The sequence below is a fragment of the Coregonus lavaretus genome (assembly GCF_964263955.1).
Source record: "Coregonus lavaretus genome assembly, chromosome: 1".
NCBI classification, from domain to species: domain Eukaryota; kingdom Metazoa; phylum Chordata; class Actinopteri; order Salmoniformes; family Salmonidae; genus Coregonus; species Coregonus lavaretus.
In genome coordinates, this window is record NC_139988.1 from 64184911 (window position 1) to 64209843 (window position 24933).

At 44.3% G+C, this 24933-nt stretch overlaps 1 protein-coding gene and 1 pseudogene across 2 annotated transcripts in view; one reads left to right on the top strand and one right to left on the bottom strand.

The window, feature by feature from the left end:
* The window catches only part of LOC311121446 (mediator of RNA polymerase II transcription subunit 24-like), a 50983-nt gene that overhangs the window by 7445 nt on the left and 18605 nt on the right, over window positions 1-24933 (bottom strand). Inside the window, exons 16-23 of the mRNA XM_084157963.1 lie at window positions 24421-24503; window positions 23893-24071; window positions 23533-23632; window positions 22964-23139; window positions 17537-17801; window positions 9413-9594; window positions 8740-8833; window positions 8463-8562 (exon numbers count right to left, since the gene is read on the bottom strand). Of these exons, the coding sequence (XP_084014089.1) occupies window positions 8463-8562; window positions 8740-8833; window positions 9413-9594; window positions 17537-17801; window positions 22964-23139; window positions 23533-23632; window positions 23893-24071; window positions 24421-24503 (1179 nt within the window). The remainder of the gene's footprint in view (window positions 1-8462; window positions 8563-8739; window positions 8834-9412; window positions 9595-17536; window positions 17802-22963; window positions 23140-23532; window positions 23633-23892; window positions 24072-24420; window positions 24504-24933) is intronic.
* On the top strand, window positions 10322-11596 carry LOC311117346 (cyclin-dependent kinase 5 activator 1-like; annotated as a pseudogene). The gene is made up of 2 exons: window positions 10322-10363; window positions 10742-11596. The product of its transcript is annotated as a cyclin-dependent kinase 5 activator 1-like (transcript).

The window sequence follows — 24933 nt, forward strand, 5'->3', positions numbered from 1 at the left end:
CTGTTTTTCTAACCTCATCCGAGGCATTAACGTTAGGTGGTTGGTAGCTGCTGTACTTAATTACAGCTACTGATAACAGTCTGCTGTAGTTTACAACAATTCTAATTTCTAAAGTGGAAGTTGGGAGAGTTTTACTCGGGTGGTTCAGTGAAACAATTATAGTTTCTGAGGTGGAAGTTGGGAGAGTTATATATATATTTTTTTTTTGGTGAGGGAGGCCTGCTCTCTCCTTTCCCTGATGTTTAGTTCATTTCATTCCGATCTCCTCTGCATTATTGTAGCCATCTGCTGCAGCCTGTCAACTATGCCTCTGCCTATCCCTGTTCTCTCCTCTCCGCACAGGCTACACAAACGCCTCACACCGCGTGGCTGCTGCCTCTCTAACCTGGTGGTCCCTGCACGCACCACACACCTGGAGTTCCAGGTCTCAGGCAGCCTCTGGAACTGCCGTTCTGCCGCCAACAAGGCTGACTTCATCCCAGCCTATGCTACCCTCCAGTCCCTCGACTTCCTGGCGCTGACGGAAACATGGATTACCACTGAAAACACTGCTACTCCTACTGCTCTCTCCTCGTCTGACCATGTGTTCTCGCATACCCCGAGAGCATCTGGTCAGAGGGGAGGTGGCACAGGAATCCTCATCTCTCCCAAGTGGTCATTCTCAATTTTTCCCCTAACCCATCTGTCTATCTCCTCATTTGAATTCCACGCTGTCACAGTCACTAGCCCATTTAAGCTTAATATCCTTGTCATCTATCGCCCTCCAGGTTCCCTTGGAGAGTTCATCAATGAGCTTGACGCCTTGATAAGTTCCTTTCCTGAGGATGGCTCACCCTTCACAGTTTTGGGGGATTTCAACCTCCCCACGTCTACATTTGACTCATTTCTCTCTGCCTCCTTCTTTCCACTCCTCTCCTCTTTTGACCTCACCCTCTCACCATCCCCCCCCACTCACAAGGCAGGCAATACGCTTGACTTCATCTTTACTAGATGTTGCTCTTCTACTAATCTCACTGCAACTCCCCTCCATGTCTCCGACCACTACTTTGTATCCTTTTCTCTCTCGCTCTCCTCCAACACTACTCACTCTGCCCCTACACAGATGGTAATGCGCCGCCGCAACCTTCGCTCTCTCTCTCCCACTACTCTCTCCTCTTCCATCCTATCATCTCTTCCCTCTGCTCAATCCTTCTCCCTCCAATCTCCTGATTCTGCCTCCTCAATCCTCCTCTCCTCCCTTTCTGCATCCTTTGACTCCCTGTGTCCCCTATCCTCCCGGCCGGCTCGGTCCTCCCCTCCAGCTCTGTGGCTTGATGACTCATTGCGAGCTCACAGAACAGAGCTCCGGGCAGCTGAGCGGAAATGGAAGAAAACTAAACTCCCTGCCGACCTGGCATCTTTTCACTCCCTCCTCTCTACATTTTCTTCATCTGTTTCTGCTGCTAAGGCCACTTTCTACCACTCTAAATTCCAAGCATCTGCCTCTAACCCTAGGAAGCTCTTTGCCACATTCTCCTCACTGCTGAATCCCCCCCCCCCCCCCCCCTCCTCCCTCTCTGTGGATGACTTTGTCAACCACTTTGAAAAGAAGGTTGACGACATCCGATCCTCGTTTGTTAAGTCTAATGACACTGCTGGTCCTGCTCACACTGCCCTACCCTATGCTTTGACTTCTTTCTCCCCTCTCTCTCCAGATAAAATCTTGCGACTAGTGACTGCAGGCCGCCCAACAACCTGCCCGCTTGACCCCATCCCCTCCTCTCTTCTCCAGACCATCTCCGGTGACCTTCTCCCCTACCTCACCTCGCTGATCAACTCATCCTTGACCGCTGGCCATGTCCCTTCCGTCTTCAAGAGAGCGAGAGTTGCACCCCTTCTCAAAAAACCAACACTCGATCCCACTGATGTCAACAACTACAGACCAGTATCCCTTCTTTCTTTTCTTTCCAAAACTATTGAGCGTGCCGTCTTTAGCCAACTCTCTTGCTATCTCTCTCAGAATGACCTTCTTGATCCAAACCAGTCAGGTTTCAGGACTGGTCATTCAACTGAGACTGCTCTTCTCTGTGTCACGGAGGCTCTCCGCACTGCTAAAGCTAACTCTCTCTCCTCTGCTCTTGTCCTTCTAGACCTGTCTGCTGCCTTTGATACAGTGAACCATCAGATCCTCCTCTCCACCCTCTCCGAGCTGGGCATCTCCGGCGCGGCTCACTCCTGGATTGCGTCCTACCTGACCGGTCGCTCCTACCAAGTGGCGTGGCGAGAAGCTGTCTCCGCACCACGTGCTCTCACCACTGGTGTCCCCCAGGGCTCAGTTCTAGGCCCTCTCCTTTTCTCCCTATACACCAAGTCACTTGGCTCTGTCATATCCTCACATGGCCTCTCCTATCATTGCTACGCTGACGATACACAACTAATCTTCTCCTTTCCCCGTTCTGATAACCAGGTGGCGAATCGCATCTCTGCATGTCTGGCCGACATATCAGTATGGATGACGGATCACCACCTCAAGCTGAACCCTGGCAAGACGGAGCTGCTCTTCCTCCCGGGGAAGGACTGCCCGTTCCATGATCTCGCCATCACGGTTGACAACTCCGTTGTGTCCTCCTCCCAGAGTGCGAAGAGCCTTGGCGTGACCCTGGACAACACCCTGTCGTTCTCCGCTAACATCAAGGCGGTGACCCGATCCTGCAGGTTCATGCTCTACAACATTCGGAGAGTACGACCCTGCCTTACACAGGAAGCGGCACAGGTCCTAATCCAGGCACTTGTCATCTCCCGTCTGGATTACTGCAACTCGCTGTTGGCTGGGCTCCCTGCCTGTGCCATTAAACCCCTACAACTCATCCAGAATGCCGCAGCCCGTCTGGTGTTCAACCTTCCCAAGTTCTCTCACGTCACCCCCCTCCTCCGCACACTCCACTGGCTTCCAGTTGAAGCTCGCATCCGTTACAAGACCATGGTGCTTGCCTATGGAGCAGTGAGGGGAACGGCACCTCCGTACCTTCAGGCTCTGATCAGTCCCTACACCCAGGCGAGGGCATTGCGTTCATCCACCTCTGGCCTGCTGGCTCCCCTTCCTCTGCGGAAGCATAGTTCCCGCTCAGCCCAGTCAAAGCTGTTCGCTGCTCTGGCACCCCAATGGTGGAACAAGCTCCCTCACGACGCCAGGACAGCGGAGTCACTCACCACCGGAGACATTTGAAACCCCACCTCTTTAAGGAACACCTGGGATAGGATAAAGTAATCCTTCTACCCCCCCCCCCCCCCCCCCAAAAAAAGTATAATTGTAAAGTGGTTATCCCACTGGCTATAGGGTGAATGCACCAATTTGTAGTCGCTCTGGATAAGAGCGTCTGCTAAATGACGTAAATGTGCCCTTGAGCAAGGCACTTAACCCTAATTGCTCCTGTAAGTCGCTCTGGATAAGAGCGTCTGCTAAATGACTAAAATGTAAAAAATGTAAAATGCCATACTCGGCCTACTGTCATAATCAGTTTAAAATCTAATTATTAGCGTGCATGTACAGTTGAAGTCGGAAGTTTACATACACTTAGGTTGGAGTCATTAAAACTCATTTTTCAACCACTCCACAAATTTCTTGTTAACAAACTATAGTTTTGGCAAGTCGGTTAGGACATCTACAGTGGGGAAAAAATGTATTTAGTCAGCCACCAATTGTGCAAGTTCTCCCACTTAAAAAGATGAGAGAGGCCTGTAATTTTCATCATAGGTACACGTCAACTATGACAGACAAAATGAGAAAAAAATTCCAGAAAATCACATTGTAGGATTTTTAATGAATTTATTTGCAAATTATGATGGAAAATAAGTATTTGGTCAATAACAAAAGTTTCTCAATACTTTGTTATATACCCTTTGTTGGCAATGACACAGGTCAAAAGTTTTCTGTAAGTCTTCACAAGGTTTTCACACACTGTTGCTGGTATTTTGGCCCATTCCTCCATGCAGATCTCCTCTAGAGCAGTGATGTTTTGGGGCTGTCGCTGGGCAACACAGACTTTCAACTCCCTCCAAAGATTTTCTATGGGGTTGAGATCTGGAGACTGGCTAGGCCACTTCAGGACCTTGAAATGCTTCTTACGAAGCCACTCCTTCGTTGCCCGGGCGGTGTGTTTGGGATCATTGTCATGCTGAAAGACCCAGCCACGTTTCATCTTCAATGCCCTTGCTGATGGAAGGAGGTTTTCACTCAAAATCTCACGATACATGGCCCCATTCATTCTTTCCTTTACACGGATCAGTCGTCCTGGTCCCTTTGCAGAAAAACAGCCCCAAAGCATGATGTTTCCACCCCCATGCTTCACAGTAGGTATGGTGTTCTTTGGATGCAACTCAGCATTCTTTGTCCTCCAAACACGACGAGTTGAGTTTTTACCAAAAAGTTATATTTTGGTTTCATCTGACCATATGACATTCTCCCAATCCTCTTCTGGATCATCCAAATGCACTCTAGCAAACTTCAGACGGGCCTGGACATGTACTGGCTTAAGCAGGGGGACACGTCTGGCACTGCAGGATTTGAGTCCCTGGCGGCGTAGTGTGTTACTGATGGTAGGCTTTGTTACTTTGGTCCCAGCTCTCTGCAGGTCATTCACTAGGTCCCCCCATGTGGTTCTGGGATTTTTGCTCACCGTTCTTGTGATCATTTTGACCCCACGGGGTGAGATCTTGCGTGGAGCCCCAGATCAAGGGTGATTATCAGTGGTCTTGTATGTCTTCCATTTCCTAATAATTGCTCCCACAGTTGATTTCTTCAAACCAAGCTGCTTACCTATTGCAGATTCAGTCTTCCCAGCCTGGTGCAGGTCTACAATTTTGTTTCTGGTGTCCTTTGACAGCTCTTTGGTCTTGGCCATAGTGGAGTTTGGAGTGTGACTGTTTGAGGTTGTGGACAGGTGTCTTTTATACTGATAACAAGTTCAAACAGGTGCCATTAATACAGGTAAGGAGTGGAGGACAGAGGAGCCTCTTAAAGAAGAAGTTACAGGTCTGTGAGAGCCAGAAATATTGCTTGTTTGTAGGTGACCAAATACTTATTTTCCACCATAATTTGCAAATAAATTCATTAAAGATCCTACAATGTGATTTTCTGGAATTCTTTTTTTCAATTTGTCTGTCATAGTTGACGTGTACCTATGATGAAAATTACAGGCCTCTTTCATCTTTTTAAGTGGGAGAACTTGCACAATTGGTGGCTGACTAAATAATTGTTTTCCCCACTATACTTTGTGCATGACAAGTAATATTTCAAACAATTGTTTACAGATTATTTCACTTATAATTCACTGTATCACAATTCCAGTGGGTCAGAAGTTTACATACACTAAGTTGACTGTGCCTTTAAACAGCTTGGAAAATTCCAGAAAATGATGTCATGCCTTTAGAAGCTTCTGATAGGCTAATTGACATCATTTGAGTCAATTGGAGGTGAACCTGTGGATGTATTTCAAGGCCTACCTTCAAACTCAGTGCCTCTTTGCTTGACATCATGGGAAAATCAAAAGAAATCAGCCAAGACCTCAGAAAACAAATTGTAGACCTCCACATGTCTGGTTCATCCTTGAGAGCAATTTCCAAACGCCTGAAGGTACCACGTTCATCTGTACAAACAATAGTACGCAAGTATAAACATCATGGGACCACACAGCCGTCATACCGCTCAGTACGGAGACGCGTTCTGTCTCCTAGAGATGAACGTACTTTTGTGTGAAAAATGAAAATCAATCCCAGAACAACAGCAAAGGACCTTGTGAAGATGCTGGAGGAAACAAGTACAAAAGTATCTATATCCACAGTAAAACGAGTCCTATATCGACATAACCTGAAAGGCCGCTCAGCAAGGAAGAAGCCACTGCTCCAAAACCACCATAAAAAAGCCAGACTACAGTTTGCAACTGCACATGGGGACAAAGATCGTACTTTTTGGAGAAATGTCCTCTGGTCTGATGAAACAAAAATAGAACTGTTTGCCCATAATGACCATCGTTATGTTTGTCTTCCAAATGGACAATGACCCCAAGCATACTTCCAACGTTGAGGCAAAATGGCCTAAGGACAACAAAGTCAAGTAATTGGAGTTGCCATCACAAAGCCCTGACCTCAATCCTATAGAAAATGTGTGGGCAGAACTGAAAAGGCGTGTGCGAGCAAGGAGGCCTACAAACCTGACTCAGAAACACCAGCTCTGTCTGGAGGAATGGGCCAAAATTCACCTAACCTATTGTGGGAAGCTTGTGGAAGGCTACCCGAAATGTTTGACCCAAGTTAAACAATGTAAAGGCAATTGTACCAAATACTAATTGAGTGTATGTAAACGTCTGACCCACTGGGAATGTGATGAAAGGAATAAAAGCTGAAATAAATAATTCTCTCTACTGTTATTCTGACATTTCACATTCTTAAAATAAAGTGGTGATCCTAACTGACCTAAGACAGGGAATTTTTACTAGGATTAAATGTCAGGAATTGTGAAAAACTGAGTTTAAATGTATTTGGCTAAGGTGTATGTAAACTTCCGACTTCAACTGTAAATGTACTCATTGTATCATTGCGTCACTGCTCTGACATAACTTCCTTACTCAAAGAATCTCTTTACTTCTCAATTCTCTAATTTGCCCTAAATTGGGTCGTCACTAGTTACTACAGCCACAAAGTCATAATTATGGCTAAACCCCGCCTATTTCTACAATTTATCTTCTTAAAATCAGATTTTAAACCTAATCCTAACCTTAAATTAAGACCAACATTTTAGTTTGAATGAATTTTTTATAATATAGCCAATTTTGACTTGTGGCAGGCACCCTAAGTTTTCACTGGTCCTCTTCCCTTATAGATTTCAATTGAAGGACTGGTGTAAGAAATTAAAACAAAATGTCTTATCATATGAGTGAGTCTATAAGGACACTTCCTCCTATTTCAAGTCCATAGTGGGGAAAGACAAGTTTCTAAATGACCTTGTCCCCTCCAGTACTCTACACATGACATCCCACTTCATTTAAAGTGTGTGTTTTTCCTAAATGTCCTTCTACACCACCTCCTTGCACATTGGGTTTCTACCTGACACTAATTACTCCACTACACCTCGTCATTCAACAGAAGTGTACAATTGCTTTCCAGAGTAATGCAATATACTGTGTGATTTGACGCAGGGAAGTTTTGTTTCTATGCAGAGTGGCCACGATTGGTCAAATGTCAATGTACTCCGTGATCACAGTTTTTCCCAAATACCTTAAGGCAGGTTTAAATCATGTTAACGCAAGTCAATTACGGTTACCTAGTGGGGCTTTTGCAATTGCCCATATCACCCTGGTGACATTGGAAAAAAAGTTACCCTTTTTCTTTCGATATGAAAACCGTTGTTATTGTTGAGCACAGTTTTTTCCCAAAGTAACAAAAAGCTTTTGTTCGCCTGTCATTTGGTTTAGAGAACTTGTGTCTACTTGCTGTTGATGTCGGTTCAGAACCCTACTCTGTCTTAAAAACCTTAATGGAATGCAATCAACCCCTAAGGCACAGTAAAAAGTATTTTCAAACTTGGCTCTCCATAGATATGGAAAGTCTACCTTTTTCACATTTTGCTACCTTAAAATGTAATCTAACAAGGTATTAAATTATATATTTTTTCATACTGATCTACACAACCTCCTCCACATTTTCAAAATGAAAGAAAGTTATAGAAAATGTTCCCAATTTTTTGGGGGGATAACTCCATTAATTTCTACCAACTTTGCACAACTCATAGGGAAATATATAACCATTACTTTTGTCAAAATTGCTCAAGCTCATTAAATTTGGTTGGGAACATTGATGGATAGCAATATTCAAACCTTGACTCTGATTTTCAAGCACATTTAAGTCAGGACTGAGACTAAACAATTCAGGAACACTCAACACCCCTTTGAAAGCCATTCTGGTGTGTTTTTGGCATAAACAGTTGTGTAATTGTCTCGCTGAAAAATAAGATTTTCAGAAGACTGAGGCGAGGTTTCCTCTAACGTTTTACCTGGGCTTTGCTCCTTTCATATTTATTTTGATGATGACAAGCATACTAACAACATGCAATCACAATACTTGAAAATAGAGAGGGTTTCACTCTGTGTTGTATTGGATTTGACCCAACCCTGTAGTTTTTAATTTAGGCCAAAAAGTTAATTGATTTGCTGTGTTGTCTTGCAGTATTACTTAACAGCCTTGTTGCAAACATAATCAATGATTTGGAGTGGATTTCTTAACACAGGCCTCTTTCTTTTCACCTTGTCATAACGGCCAGTAATATGGAGTGAATGTAATGTTGTTGATCCCTTTGTATTTTCAAGTATTGTGGCGGCAGCATGTTCTATAACTTTCTTTCATAAAATGTATATCTGCAACATTCCACGTCTGCCTGCTGAACCTGTCCCTGCTGTACTTTGTTTGACACCAGAGGGCAGCAGACTAACCTGGACTAGAGAGGACCACCGGCTCGTCCTCGTTAGAGCTGAGCAGACGCATGAGCTTGGAGGGCTGTGTGTCGTCCAGAGGGAACAAGCTACTGTAGTCCTGGGGTTAACGAGAGGCATGTTAGACTACAATACCCATGGCACTGGGGAAACATGACAATATAGTGTGTGTGTGTGCGCGTGTATAAAGTGTGTTGTGACTTTGTTAAATTCACTTTAAATAAATTGTGATTTGGTCGGTTTGTCTGTCCGTCCGTCTGACTGTCTGTGGTGTTACCTCTATATCCTCCCGCTGCCTCTTGCGTTGTCGAGCCGAGGCCTGGCCTTTGTGGTGAGTGGAGAAGGAGCTGAGAGCACACCATACAGCCAGCCTGGAGAACAATTGGATAAAACTTTCAACTGGACATCAACAACGGAACACAGCCAAAGCCAACGACAGTAAAGATGCATTTGTTAAAATAAGGTTAAGGAAAAGCGACCTAACCGATTTATTCAGTAATTCATTACCTACATACTGTACAGCAGGGACTATCAACTAGATTCAGCCGCGAGCCAATTTTTTCTTGAGCGGATGGTCAGGGGGCCAGAACGTAATTACAAATAACTTGTAGACTGCAAATTGAACAGAAAACTTGGGGAGCCAAATAAAAACACCCGTGGGCCAAATTTGGCCCACGCTGCCAGTTGGGGAACCCTGCTGTACAGGGACCATGTATAACTAGGGCCGGCTTCCCAGGCACAGATTAAGCCTAGTCCTGGATTAATGGGGAATCTCAATTGAAAGTGATTTTTTGGCCAGGACTAGGTTTAATCTGTGTTCTGGAAAAGGGCCCCTACAGTCACCTATTAAGACAGGTAGCTAGTCCCTATGATTTAGCTAGCACATGGCACATTTCCATTGCATTGTCATTGAGAATCTGAGAAACTACACTAGGAGGACTCAGTCTTACTTGGCCAGGGCCTTGCCGGGCGGGTCTGCCAGGCTGTGCCAGTGGGCCGAGTCTGTGAGCAGGTTGGGCAGGATGTGGCCCAGCAGGGTGAGGGTGATCTGCTGGGTGTCCAGGCAGAAGATGCTGTAAAGCAGCTCCACCACCCGATTGGCCCACTCATGGCGAGTCTCCTTCAGCAGCTCCTGAGACACATAGAAAGTAGGAATGAGGAATGGATTGATACATACCCTAAATGATATACAGTTAGAGTAAATACACACACAGAGACAGAGACACACGTTCAAATAATTTAATATAAAAAAATTACTTTAATGACAAGTCATTTTTTGGGCGAAAAGTGTAGGCCATTTAAAAACATAAAAGCTTGGTCAAAATAAAAAAAATCTATATCCATGTGACTTTTGTTACATGCAAGGATAGACCATCCCATTACCAAAAAAAAAAAATACTACTTTTGAATGTAGTTATGACACGTGGCTTGGTTTACAATTAGGCTGCGTCTTTTGGTGGTTTTATACCACGTTCACGTGCTAGTTGGAACTTTGAAATGTCAGACTTGCTGACTGGTTGAACACGGCACGTGTATAACTACAACCAGTTAGCAAGTCGAACATTTCTGAGTTTCCTAGTTACGACTAGCACGTGAACGCGGCACATGTGCACACAATGCGATTGTGTTATCTTCAAGTTTATTTAAATTATCTTATGTTGTGTTTCACATGAAAAAGCAATGTATGTTTGTAGCGCATTTATCCCTCCAGTGAGGCCTGACACATTACAACTGTTTGATATTTTCACTCACTTCAAATAGAGGGATTAAATGACGTGCACCTAACTCAGTTTCCACAAAACTTTTGGGACAAATGCTAAACCATCGGCAAACATTCTATTCATACACTGTCGACTGAAATGCAACGCTACAGGCTTGCTAGCACTAGCAGCCACACAAAAGTAATTTAGTTAGCCAAGACAGGAACATAGGAAATGTTAGGCAAGAATATTAGCAGACAGAGTGCGACATGTTAAAAAGGTCTATCACGACGAACATCTGCTTCATTGTTTACAGCAACGCTATGACGTGCTCCTTTATTACAACAAGATGCTCGTCTTCAGAACACTCACATTTCAGAACTTAGACAGCAGTCGATGTACACAAGTTAACTCTTAATCAATAAAAAAATGATTGAAACTGTGTAATTTTGACATATCGACTTGAAATCAGTAAGCATAATCTAAATCAAAATCAATTGTATTATATTTCTCACGTTTACGAACACACATAAACCTAATGTCGATGCACAATGCCGTTGAATGAGTGGGAAAATGTAGGACGGAGATGGGCCGGCCACGGTGGGCCACAACATGGCAGTTCAGAACAGCAACAACGCCAAAGACAAGAACCTGAAGCGCCGCTCGCTCATCAAAATCAAGCGGAAGAAGTGCTCCAAGAAGGTGCAGCCCAACGAGAACAACCAGAACGTGATCCACCTCAACAACGAGACCCTGGAGAAGCCTCAGTCCTGCACCAACCTGTCCACCCTCACCCAGGATCAGTCAGAGCACCCCAGACTTAGTAAAGAGCTCTGACAACGACTCCTCACCGATCAAGAAGGCCCCCCTGAACAACTCATTTGAGGCCCCCGACACACCCAAGAGGGTGATGGTCCAGCTGCCTGGGTTAGTTCCTGTGCCAGCACTGCTACCGGCTCCAGAACCTGTCCCCCCAACGACCCAGGGCTGTGGCTGCAGAGCGTGGACCGCTTCCTGCTCGACCACAGCTAGGGAAACCAGAGCACCCTCGCCCCGGCCAACGTGGTTTTCGTCTAAATGCGCTGCCGCAACGTGGTCTCCTCGGAGGTGGCCACAGAGCACCAGCTGCAGGACGTGGTGATCACCTGCCTCTACCTGACTTGCTCCTATATGGGCAATGAGACCTCCTACCCACTGAGACCCTTCCTGGTGGAGAGCTTCAGGGAGATCTTCTGGGACAGCTGCCTGTCCATCATCAACCTGATGAGTGGCAACATGCTCCAGATGAAAACGGACCCGCACTATTTCTTCCAGCTGTTTGCCGACCTGAAGAACGAGGGCAAGCATGTCACCTATGCAACTAGAGGTGACAAAACTCTAGATTACTCTTTACAAGGCCCTCCCTCGCCCTCCATTTGGCAAATCAGACCATAGCTTTATCCTCCTGCTTCCAAGCAAAAACTCAAACAGGAAGTACTAGTGACGCGCTCAATACGGAGGTGGGCGGATGAAGCGGATGCTAAGCTACATGACTGTTTCGCTAGCACAGACTGGAAAATGTTCCGGGATTCATCCGATGACATTGCAGAGTTTACCACATCAGTCACCAGCTTCATTAATAAGTGCATCGACAACGTCGTCCCCACAGTGACCGTACGTACATACCCAAATCAGAAGTCATGGATTAGAGGCAACATCCGTACTGAGCTAAAGGCTAGAGCTGCCGCTTTCAAGGAGTGGGACACTAATCCGGACACTTATAAGAAATCCCGCTACGACCTCCGACGAGCCATCATACAGTCAACGCGTCAATACAGGACTAAGATCAAATCCTACTACGCCGGCTCTGATGCTCGACTGATGTGGCAGGGCTTGCAAACTATCACGGATCACGAAGGGAAACCCAGCCGCGAGCTGCCCAGCGACGCAAGCCTACCAGACGAGCTGAATGCCTTCTATGCTCGCTTTGAGGCAAGCAACAATGAACCATGCATGAGAACACCAGGTGTTAAGGACAACTGTGGGATATTGCTCTCCATAGCCAATGTGAGTAAGACCTTTAAAAAGAGGTCAACATTCGCAAGGACATGGGGCCAGACGGATTACCAGGGCGCATATTCAGAGCATGCGCTGACCAGCTGGCAAGGGTCTTCACTGACATTTTCAACCTATCCCTGACCCGGTATGTAATACCAACTTGTTTCAAGCAGACCACCATAGTCCCCATGCCGAAGAACGCCAAGGTAACCTGCCTAAATGACTATCGTCCAATAGCACTCACATCTATAGCCATGAAATGCTTTGAGAGGCTGGTCATGGCTCACATCAACACCATCATCATCCCAGACACCCTGGACCCACTCCAATTCGCATACCGGCCCAACAGATCCACAGATGACGCAATCTCGATTGCGCTTCACACTGCCCTCACCCACCTGAATAAAAGGAATACCTATGTAAGAATGATGTTAATTGACTACAGCTCAGCATTCAACACCATAGCTCATCACCAAGCTCAGGACCCCTGGGACTGAACACCTCTCTCTGCAACTGGATCCTGGACTTCCTGACAGGCCGCCCCCAGGCCGTGAGGGTAGGCAACAACATATCCCCCACATGCCCCTCAGGGGTGTGTGCCTAGTCCCCTCCTGTACTCCCTGTTCACCCACGACTGCAAGGCCACGCACGACTCCAACACCATCATCAAGTTTGCTGAAGACACGACGGTGGTAGATCTGATCCCTGATGACGAGGCAGCCTATAGGGATGTCAGAGACCTGGCAGTGTGGTGCCAGGACAACAACCTATCCCTCAACATCAGCAAGACAAAGGAGCTGATTGTGGACTACAGGAAATGGAGGGGCGAGCACGCCCCCATCCACATCGACGGGGCTGTAGTTTAAAAAAGTTCTACACTGCACCATTCAGAGCATCTTGACTGGCTGCATCACCACTTGGTACGGCAACTGAAAGTATGGCCCCAGTACATCACTGGGGCCGAGCTCCCTGTCATCCAAGACCTCTATACCAGGCGGGGTCAGAGGAACGCCCAAAAAATTGTCAAAGACTAGCCACCCAAGCCATAGACTGTTCTCTCTGCTACCGCATGGCAAGAGGAACCAGTGCACCAAGTCTGGAACCAACAGGACCCTGATGAACAGCTTCTATCCCCAGAGCTTGACTTTGGCCAGGGCTGTCCGGAGCGACTTAACGGCACCTGTAATTTTTGGGGAATTGTGTACCTGCTCCTCTATAATACAAAATAACTTATCGCCGGCCCAGATTCATACAGAGGCAAAAAAGTTTGATCAAAGCGGAATTAAGGCGGGATCTGCATTGAATAGCAATGAAGAGTGGGCATTCATTTCCTGATTCCACATTGTTCATGTTTATTTGCTGCTAAGTCTGAATCTGTGAGTGACAGTAGGCTGAATGAAGATTGCGCAGATTGAAAATGCGCTAGCCTGAATGCACATGATGCGCTGTTCCAAGTTGTCAAATTAGGATTTGTAAGGTCATGAAATGCCATGGAAATTAGTTTAATACATTTTGTTAATGTACAGTGCATTCAGAAAGTATTCAGACCCCTTGGCTTTTTCCACTTTGTTACATTACAGCCTTATTCTAAAATTGATTAAATTGTTTTTTTCCCCTCAGTCTACACACAATACCCCATAATGACAGAACAAAAACAGTTTATTTTCTATTTTTGCTAATTTATTAAGAAAGAAAAAAAAACAGAAATATCACATTTACATAAGTATACAGACCCTTTACTCAGTACTTTGTTGAAACACCCTTGGCAGCGATTACAGCCGCGAGTCTTCTTAGGTATGACGCTACAGGCTTAGCACACCTGTATTTGGGGAGTTCCTCCCATTCTTCTCTGCAGATCCTCTCAAGCTCTGTCAGGTTGGATGGGGAACGTCGCTGCACAGCTATTTTCAGGTCTCTCCAGAGATGTTCGATTGGGTTCAAGTCCGGGCTCTGGCTGGGCCACTCAAGAACATTCAGAGACTTGTCCCGAAGCCACTCCTGTTCAATGTGATTCCATCGCATTTTCAACTCCACCAATAGTATTGTCACAAAAACTGTTGCGTTACAGTGAGGGAAAAAAGTTTTTGATCCCCTGCTGATTTTGTACGTTTGCCCACTGACAAAGAAATTATCAGTCTATAATTTTAAATGGTAGGTTTATTTGAACAGTGAGAGACAGAATAACAACAAAAACATCCAGAAAAACGAATGTCAAAAATGTTATAAATTGATTTGACCCCTCTGCAAAACATGACTTAGTACTTGGTGGCAAAAACCTTGTTGGCAATCACAGAGGTCAGACGTTTCTTGTAGTTGGCCACCAGATTTGCACACATCTCAGGAGGGATTTTGTCCCACTCCTCTTTGCAGATCTTCTCCAAGTCATTAAGGTTGAGGCTGACGTTTGGCAACTCGAACCTTCAGCTCACTCCACAGATGTTCTATGGGATTAAGGTCTGGAGACTGGCTAGGCCACTCCAGGACCTTAATGTGCTTCTTCTTGAGCCACTCCTTTGTTGCCTTGGCTGTGTGTTTTGGGTCATTGTCATGCTGGAATACCCATCCAAGACCCATTGTCAATGCCCTGGCTGAGGGAAGGAGGTCCTCACCCAAGATTTGACGGTACATGGCCCCGTCCATCGTCCCTTTGATGCGGTGAAGTTGTCCTGTCCCCTTAGCAGAAAAACACCCCCAAAGCATAATGTTTCCACCTCCATGTTTGACGGTGGGGATGGTGTTCTTGGGGTCATAGGCAGCATTCCTCCTCCTCCAAACACGGCGAGTTGAGTTGATGCCAAAGAGCTCGATTTTGATCTCATCTGACCACAACACTTTCACCCAGTTCTCCTCTGAATCATTCAGATGTTCATTGGTTAAACTTCAGACGGGCATGTATATGTGCTTTCTTGAGCAGGGGGACCTTGCGGGCGCTGCAGGATTTCAGTCCTTCACGGCGTAGTGTGTTACCAATTGTTTTCTTGGTGACTATGGTCCCAGCTGCCTTGAGATCATTGACAAGATTCTCCCGTGTAGTTCTGGGCTGATTCCTCACCGTTCTCATGATCATTGCAACTCCATGAGGTGAGATCTTGCATGGAGCCCCAGGCCGAGGGAGATTGACAGTTATTTTGTGTTTCTTCAATTTACGAATAATCGCACCAACTGTTGTCACCTTCTCACCAAGCTGCTTGGCGATGGTCTTGTAGCCCATTCCAGCCTTGTGTAGGTCTACAATCTTGTCCCTGACATTCTTGGAGAGCTCTTTGGTCTTGGCCATGGTGGAGAGTTTGGAATCTGATTGATTGATTGCTTCTGTGGACAGGTGTCTTTTATACACGTAACAAGCTTAGATTAGGAGCACTCCCTTTAAGAGAGTGCTCCTAATCTCAGCTCGTTACCTGTATAAAAGAAACCCGGGAGCCAGAAATCTTTCTGATTGAGAGGGGGTCAAATACTTATTTCCCTCATTAAAATGCAAATACATTTATTACATTTTTGACATGTGTTTTTCTGGATGTTTTTGTTGTTATTCTGTCTCTCACTGTTCAAATAAACCTACCATTAAAATTATAGACTGATCATTTCTTTGTCAGTGGGCAAACGTACAAAATCAGCAGGGGATCAAATACTTTTTCCCCTCACTGTATATAGCAAATGTGCCTACTCTGGTCTTTGCACCTGCAAACCAGCCAACAGCTCGCAGATACAGTGTGGGTAGGCTATCTACATGAAGATATTATTATGGATAAGAGCAAGAATATTTTTATTTGTCAAACGTCAGTCAAGCATCGATCATGTCACCAGAATAAGACCCTCAATATTTATTGGAAAGCAGCATCAAGCTCATCACCGTGCACTTTCACCACCCTGTGAAGTTCATCATAACTTATTTCATCTGTAGCCTAATAAACTGTATGGTTTCCCAAGTGGGAGGACCACATACCATATCATCGCGTGACTCCAAATTTACTTTGATATATGATGGTTATTATATCAATATTTGCACAAAGGCGTTTCCAACGCACAACACATTTTATAGACACAAAAAGATCCCACCATGTCAAACAAACAAATTATCTGTCAGCATTTATAAAATTACACCGAAACTTCCCGTTTCCATCAGCTGTCGTGATTTGTTTTTTTTTATACGATATTACTTTACTCACATAAAAACTGTGGATGGAAACGTGGTTAATGTTGGCTTCATTTTTTATTAATCTACCAATAGGTGCCCTTCTTTGCGAACCATTGGTCTTCGTGGTTAAATCTGTGCTTGAAATTCACTGCTCAACTGAGGGACCTTACAGATCAATTTATGGGGTACAGAGATGAGGTAATCATTAAAGAAATCATGTTAAACACTATTATTGCACACAGAGTGGGTCCATGCAACATATTATGTGACTTGTCAAGCACATGTTTACTCCTGAACATATTTAGGCTTGCCATAACAAAAAGGTTGAATACTTATTGACTCAAGAAGTTTCAGCTTTTTATTTTTAATGAATTTGTAAACATGCCAAAAAAACATAATTCCACTTTGACATTATGGGATATTGTGTATAGATCAGTGACACATTTGAATACATTTTAAATTCAGGCTGTAACAACAAAATAAGGAAAAGGTCAAGGGGTGTGAATACTTTCTGAAGGCTCTGTAAAACACAAAGGACTACAGCTTTAAAACACCACTTTACACATTGAGCAGGCAAGGTGCTTTGGGGAGGTATGGTGCATCTAGAGGTCAAAACATTGACAGCCCTCCACTTCATTGCCACCATAGTTTTTACCCTAGCTTTAAACTCATTCAAAGAGACAAGCTCCTGTAATTGCATGTCATTTTGTAGCTTGTTCCAAGTGTAAGGGGCAGGCACAGTCAACAAAATACAGTCATGTGAGCGTAGGCGATTATTGTCAATTGTCTGCTAGACAATGTAGGTACACAGATAAAATGGGAGATGTCTGTGGAAGGCCAGCCCACTCTCATATAGAGGGTACAGTAATGGGTGAGAGCTTTGGAGTTCGTAACAAACCTCAGCTCCCCATGGAACCATAATAGACCATTTGATTACCAGGGAATTATTTTGTGTTTTTGTCTAAAGGTTGTGTCTAATCCATATTGTGCTATAAGCCATTAAGCATAAAAATGTATAACTAGTGCCATATCTTTGATGAAAATCTTGTAGGCTTGAAAACACTGAAAGACATCGTAGCCCATTGATTGTCACAGTAACTCCACTGTTGCATAGGGCAACCCCCACCTTCTGTTTACTTTCCCCTTCAATAACTAAGTTCACCATACGTCCGTCAAACAACATTCCCATAACGTTCACTAACCTTGACCAGGTTGTTGGTGAACCAGAACACCCCTCCCGTGTGCAGCAGGCTCTCGAAGAGGTGCAGCGCGTGGCTGTCCACCCAGCCCTTCCATAGTATCGAGCGGAACTGCTTTCTGAGGGCTTCGTGGATGGGCTCCTTGGCCGGGAGCAGGTTGCGGTAGGGGATGGGCTCCTGGCCCTCGATTGGCGGCCGCAGGGCCAGGCCTGTCTGCTGGAACACGTCAGCACACATGTGCTCCAGGATGGAACTCATGATCACCACCCTGTGGGAGGGAGGGAGAGAGGAAGGGTTAATGAACATGTCTTGAGCTTACATGATTTTCAGTCTGGCTACTATACACTGGTGGTGAATTATGTGAGCAGGGTTGGGGAGCAACGGATGACATGTCATCTGTTACATGTAAAGGATTACAACAACAAAAACGACCTGTAATCCGTTAGGTTACCAGCAAAAATGTGTAATCAGATTAACTAGATGATTACTTAGAGGATTAATTTTAAATTCCGAAAGGATGCTTGTGGAAAAAAAAAAATCGGACACTTCTCTGTTTTCTCAATGACATTCAAATCAGCATTGAAAAAAGGCGCAAGTTTAAGTTTGTTCCACCTCAGCGAGTCTGACCACAAGTTAGAGACCACTATGATGACACACCAAATGGGTTTGATGGATCGCGGGAAAATAGCAGGAATAGGCTTTTGTATGCTACAGTCCAAGCTATGTCTTCCAATGGTGCGACTGCTGTCGGCATCCAAAGATTATGCAATTTGACTAAACGCTTGAGGTAAGGATGACAGCAGTGGTGTAGTCTACGGCGATACGGATATCACTTATTATTGATATCTACATAGCGCATTGATGTGAATCACACTGCTGCGCTCTCATTTAGCTATTTGCGCCTTAGGGATTGTGGTTGTTGTGGATGGCTGTTTACGAATCTAAATGTGTATTTGAACCCAATAATGGTTGAATTCAAGAAGTTTAAGCTGCCTATCAATCATTGTTTTTGAAACCAGTGGACAGCCAGTGAAAAATGCGCTCTTGCAACAACTGCATAGTGTGGATCCCATCCTATGGAATACACACAGTACCAGTCAAAAGTTTGTACACCCCTACTCATTCAATGGGTTTTCTTTATTTTTTACTATTTTCTACATTGTAGACTAATAGTGAAGACATCAAAACTATGAAATAACACATATGGAATCATGTAGTAACCAAAAAAGTGTTCAACAAATCAAAATATATTTTATATTTGAGATTCTTCAAAGTAGCCATCCTTTGCCTTGATGACAGCTTTGCACACTCTTGGCATTCTCTCAACCAGCTTCACCTGGAATGCTTTTCCAACAGTCTTGAAGGAGTTCCCACATGTGAGCGTTTGTTGGCTGCTTTTCCTTCACTCTGCGGTCCAACTCATCCCAAACCATCTCAATTGGGTTGAGGTCGGGTGATTGTGGAGGCCAGGTAATCTGATGCAGCACTCCATCACTCTCCTTATTGGTCAAATAGCCCTTACACAGCCTGGAGGTGTGTTGGGTCATTGTCCTGTTGAAAAACAAACGATAGTCCCACCAAGCGCAAACCAGATGGGATGGCGTATCGCTGCAGAATGCTGTGGTAGCCATGCTAGTCAAGTGTGCCTTGAATTCTAAATAAATCACAGACAGTATCAACAGCAAAGCACCCCCACACCTCCTCCTCCATGCTTCACGGTGGGAACCACACATGCGGAGATCCTCCGTTCACCTACTCTGTGTCTCACAAAGACACAGCGGTTTGAACCAAAAATCTCAAATTTGGATTAATTTGTTTTTTGGCCCAAGCAAGTCTCTTCTTCTTATTGGTGTCCTTTAGTAGTGGTTTCTTTGCAGCAATTCGACCATGAAGGCCTGATTCACGCAGTCTCTGAACAGTTGATGTTGAGATGTGTCTGTTACTTGAACTCTGTGAAGCATTTATTTGGGCTGCAATCTGAGGTGCAGTTAACTCTAATGAACTTATCCTCTGCAGCAGAGGTAACTCTGGGTCTTCCTTTCCTGTGGCGGTCCTCATGAGAGCCAGTTTCATCATAGCGCTTGATGGTTTTTGCAACTGCACTTGAAGAAACTTTCAAAGTTCTTGAAATGTTCCAGATTGACTGACCATCATGTCTTAAAGTAATGATGGACTGTCGTTTCTCTTTGCTTATTTGAGCTGTTCTTGCCATAATATGGACTTGGTCTTTTACCAAATAGGGCTATCTTCTATATACCCCCCCTACCTTGTCACAACACAACTGATTGGCTCAAACGCATTAAGAAGGAAATAAATTCCACAAATTAACAAGGCACACCTGTTAATTGAAATGCATTCCAGGTGCCTACTTCATGAATCTGGTTGAGAGAATGCCAAGAGTGTGCAAAGCTGTCATTAAGGCAAAGGGTGGCTACTTTGAAGAATCTCAAATATAAAATATACTTTGATTTGTTTAACACTTGTTTGGTAACTATATGATTCCATGTGTGTTATTTCATAGTGTTGATGTCTTCACTATTATTCTACAATGTAAAAAATAGTAAAAATAAAGAAAAACCCTGGAATGAGTAGGTGTGTCCAAACTTTTGACTGGTAGTGTATATATATATATCCATTGATTCTTGAAGAATATAACTTATAAATGCCTCACCAGCTTAGTTCAACTGTCACACTCCATGAGAACCCAAAATATAAGCTTGTTTTTATCCAATGTTTGTAAACATTGTAAATATAAACAAACACTGTATAGCGTCATAACATGGTTAAAACAGTAATTTTGATATCATGGATGGTCAGTCCTTACATCCATAGCTCTGTCTATTAATCTGAGAGTGGTTACATTTCTCCAGGCCCATCCCTCAGCGTTTTACCAAAACAGAGGCAGGGCACCCGTTTGGTTATTGTTTCATCTGTGGATTTGCCCTTTAAACAGCTGCATATTATCAAGATATCAAAGTGTCACCAACAAAAAGGTAAACAATAGGCATATAGCAAATGGAATTCATTTTTCACATGTAAATAGCACTTTTCAGTAGTGCTCAAAGCATGCCATTCCATGATCGCAGCATTTATTTTTCAACTCGATTCAATGAGCCAATCAGTCCTCCATGACAACAAAATCATAAACAACAGAGTAGGGCTGGCTAATAAGTCCTTCGTTTTGGGGTTATGCTCATGTAAAACAATTTGGCTAATCTATACTTCCATGGGTTCGATTCCCACGGGGGACCAGTATGAAAAATGTATGCACTCACTAACTGTAAGTCGCTCTGGATAAGAGCTTCTGCTAAATGACTAAAATGTCAAATATTTCCAAGTCCTATTCTTGAAGATCAAGAAGTATAACATTTATTGGAATGACTGGAATTCTGATAGACTTTGGTTTTTAATGTAAAGATATAATTTAATCGTATTATTATATGTAGTAGAACGTGATGGGTTAGAAGAAGCCTACATAACCAACCCATAAAGTAAAACTTAACATCCATATATGGCCAGCTATGTAAACTTAAACATAGATTTATCCTGCAATAGATGTGGTTCAATTGGTAACATACATTTTTGTCTTCTAATGCCTCTTAAGGGGAAAGTAATCTAAAAGTAACAGAATGTAATCAGATTTCGTTACTGAGTTTGGGCAGCCCAAAAGTTACGTTACTGATCACAATTTTGGACAGGTAACTAGTAACTGTAACGGATTACATTTAGAAAGTAACCTACCCAACCCTGTATGTGACTTACCTGGTTAAGATGCGAAGCGGTTTGAACACTACGGAAGGCGCTATATAAATAATTGCACCATCTAAAATCGCTGTGAAATATATTTTTGATTTGAAAAACAAATGTTTTTACAGGTATTTGAAGCTGGTGGACCAAAACGAATGTTACTTTTGGTTTTGGTCCACCAGCTTCAAACTGCGGTTTTGGTCCACCAGCTTCAAACAGATGTAAAAACAATATTTTTTGTTATTGAAAATATATTTCACAACGATTTTGATCGTACAATAATTCCCTACACGATTCAGTAGAATTTTAGCAAGCAGGAAATTAGCAATTTCCACTACATAACACAGCCACAAAGTCAGAACAGATTTCCCAGTTTGATGGGCTCCCGAGTGGCGCAGTGGTCTAAGGCACTGCATTGTGCTAGCTGTGCTACTAGAGATCCTGGTTCGAATCCAGGCTCTGTCGTAGCCGGCCGTGACCGGGAGACCCATGGGGCGGCGCACAATTGGCCCAGCGTCGTCCAGGGTAGGGGAGTGAATGGCCGGCAGGGATGTAGCTCAGTTGGTAGAGCATGGCGTTTGCAACGCCAGGGTTGTGGGTTCGTTTCCCACAGGGGGACAGTATAAAAAAGAAAAAAAAGAATGTATGTACTCACTAACTGTAAGTCGCTCTGGATAAGGGTGTCTGCTAAATGACTTTAAAAAAAATTATAAATAAAAAATAACAGATTCCGCTCCGGCAGGAAAGATCAATAGGCGAATATCACAGCCAATCAGAACACTGGCGGGTACGTAATACTGTGAAACACTATCATTCCATTATTAGCGCCAGATATATATTTTTGAAATAATGCAAAAATTCAAAAAATGTGTAGCACCTTGGAGACATAATGCGCAGTTTGAGCTACTCCAGGAAGTGACATTGCAGGCTAGCTCAGTGCTGCCTCCTCTCATTGAGTAACTCAAGTCGAAGGCCGACCGGTGTACTGCAGGCTGCCATTAGCAACTAAATGATCCTTCTGTGTGCGATTTTTTGTATAATCGATTCAAGGACATACATCCGGTGTATTAGAAGCAATTATTGGTACCATGATTGTCTTCAATTATGTATTATTTTCACACGAAGATTGCAATTTTTCAGTTCACTATAATGGGCAAACAATGCCTGCAGTACCGCGGTCGGCCTTGAACTTCCATGGCTTCAATGAGAGGGGGCTGTCATTCTCCCCTGGTGTAAACAACTAGAATGTGGCTGGTTGATAAGACATCTGCTCAGCGGCTAAACAATAAGGCTAATGCTCTGGTTGTTAAACCATTGTACAGCGGCAGTGAACGTGTAGAGCGAGCTGTATGTGTGTGTCAGACCTGGGTTCAAATACTATTTAAAAGATCTCAATTACTTTCACATACATTTTGAAGTATTCAGATATGTTTAATTTGAATAGACAAATATATAGTTGAATATTGGAATGTATTTAGAAATACACTTGGAAAGTATTGGCATGTATTTGAAAATACTCAAATAAACTGACTCAAATACACTCCTATGCATTTAACCCAGGTACTATTGAAAATACTCAAATACACAGAAAATAAGTATTAAATAATAATCAAATACACATGTATTTGAGCCCAGGTCTTGTGTGTGTGTACCGAGCATCCATCCGTGTGTGCGTATGTGTACCGTTCGTTGTAGAACTGCAGTGTGTTCTCCGCGTACAGCGGGGTCATGAGCTGACGGATCATGGTCTGGGGCTTCTCCCTCTCGTCCAGCCCCAGCATCCTCACATGGGCTACCAGCCAGGCCACAGCACAGATAGCCATGCTGCACACCTTGCCCTTAATATTGTCTGTTATCTTCTACACTCAGGAAGGGGGTGGGGGAGAGGGCCAGAGGGGGAGGGGGAGAGAGGGGGAGGGGAGGGGAGAAAAGGGGAGGGGGAGAGGAGGGGAGAAAAGGGGGGAGGGGAGGGGAGAAAAGAAGAGGGGAAGATGACGTGTGAACTCTGAACATGCTTCCAGGCCGCTCATTCGACAAATGAATGAACTTTATGAATGGTTTAAATGAGGAAGTGACAAAAAATAACACACACGCTACCTCAAATCATGATGCCAGCAGAGTCATACGCTATGACCACTCATTTTCCCTATGGTAAGAGCAAGTTCACTTCTGTGATTCAACGGTTGACCGTCGACATGGTTTCGAGAGCAAAGTAGGCCAAAATAGACCATGACACATAATACTGGAATCACCTGCACGGCCTCCACAGACAGCACGCCGTTCTCCCAGGCGTTCAACACTTCCAAGATAGCCGCAGGTGTGCTGAGGCAGATCTCGTGCCACTTCATCTGACTGACACACACAGCGGAACAAAACAATCAGTACAGCTTCAGGAAAACAATGAGTCATGCCAATAGCTAGATTTCTACGAGGGAAAAGAGAAGGTGCAGAAAGGAATCACTGGTTTAAATTACGCTCATAAAAAAGAGTTTGAACATGGGGAACAACATTTTAACCATAGTCTGGGCTTCTTCCTTCCTCCTTATTCACCCAGCAGCTGAGAAACACTGAATGCCAGTCTGATTCTGACCCTAGAGTGAAAGATGACTCACACTAGCTTCATCTCAGTGGCGTTGTTGAGGAGGGCCACCAGGCTCTCCACCTTGCCAGACTCCGGCCTAAAGCAGGGGTGGTCTGGGTTCAGGGTCTTGCCCTCCTCCGGCATGCAGGTCTGCAGCCACGTCTCAAAGAACGGGGTCTCCCCCGAGGGGCTGGGGTCCGACAGGATCACCTGGAGGGGTCACAACGTAGATTGATATCATATAATAATATGGAGTGGGGGACATAACATCCATTTATATGAGGACAAGGTTTTGACCATGACACTTATGTTACATGAATCATACTACACATCATATAAATGTGGCAAAGACACTTGCAGCTGTGCCACTCAGATAGCACAGGCAGAAAGCTATTGGGTGTTTGGCCACCTAGTGGTGGTGTGCTGAAAGAGCAGGACAATGATGCAAACTCTTCAGGAAAAGTGTAATTGTTATTTGGCATGGACAGGAGGGACCTGATCCTACATACTTACCTACATCCCTATGATAGATAGCATTAGTACTAGGTGTGAGACCAACCTCTGATCCGTAGGTCTGCACCACGTGACATAGCATGAGGAAGGATATGTCGAACAGCAGGGCTCGCACAGAGGCCGACTTGGCTGCAACGAGATAGAACAAATAGTCACCAAAAAATTTGAAGATTATGTTGAATACTGTTTTATGCAATAGAATAGGGTTCTTAGAAACTCTCTCTTCTGTGTCTGTGTGAACTGAGATGAGCCTCTGAAGCTGGGCCTGGCAGTTGATTTAGGGATGGCTAGGTGATAAAACCAACAGCCACATTCCATTTCATGATTAATGGTGTGTGAGAGGGAGATGTCTCTGACCTGACTGAGCCTGCATTTTCATAGCCTGAATTTGTGATTGTGTAATGTAAGGTACCAGGGAGAGATGGCTCGGGTATGGATAATGTTAGTAAGAACCTTGTCTTGGGGTCCAAACCCTGGTTTCCACACAATGAGAACAGTCTTCAAAGCAGATACTGTCTGCTGTGAATTATTCATGTCTTTCATACAAATCCTAACCTTT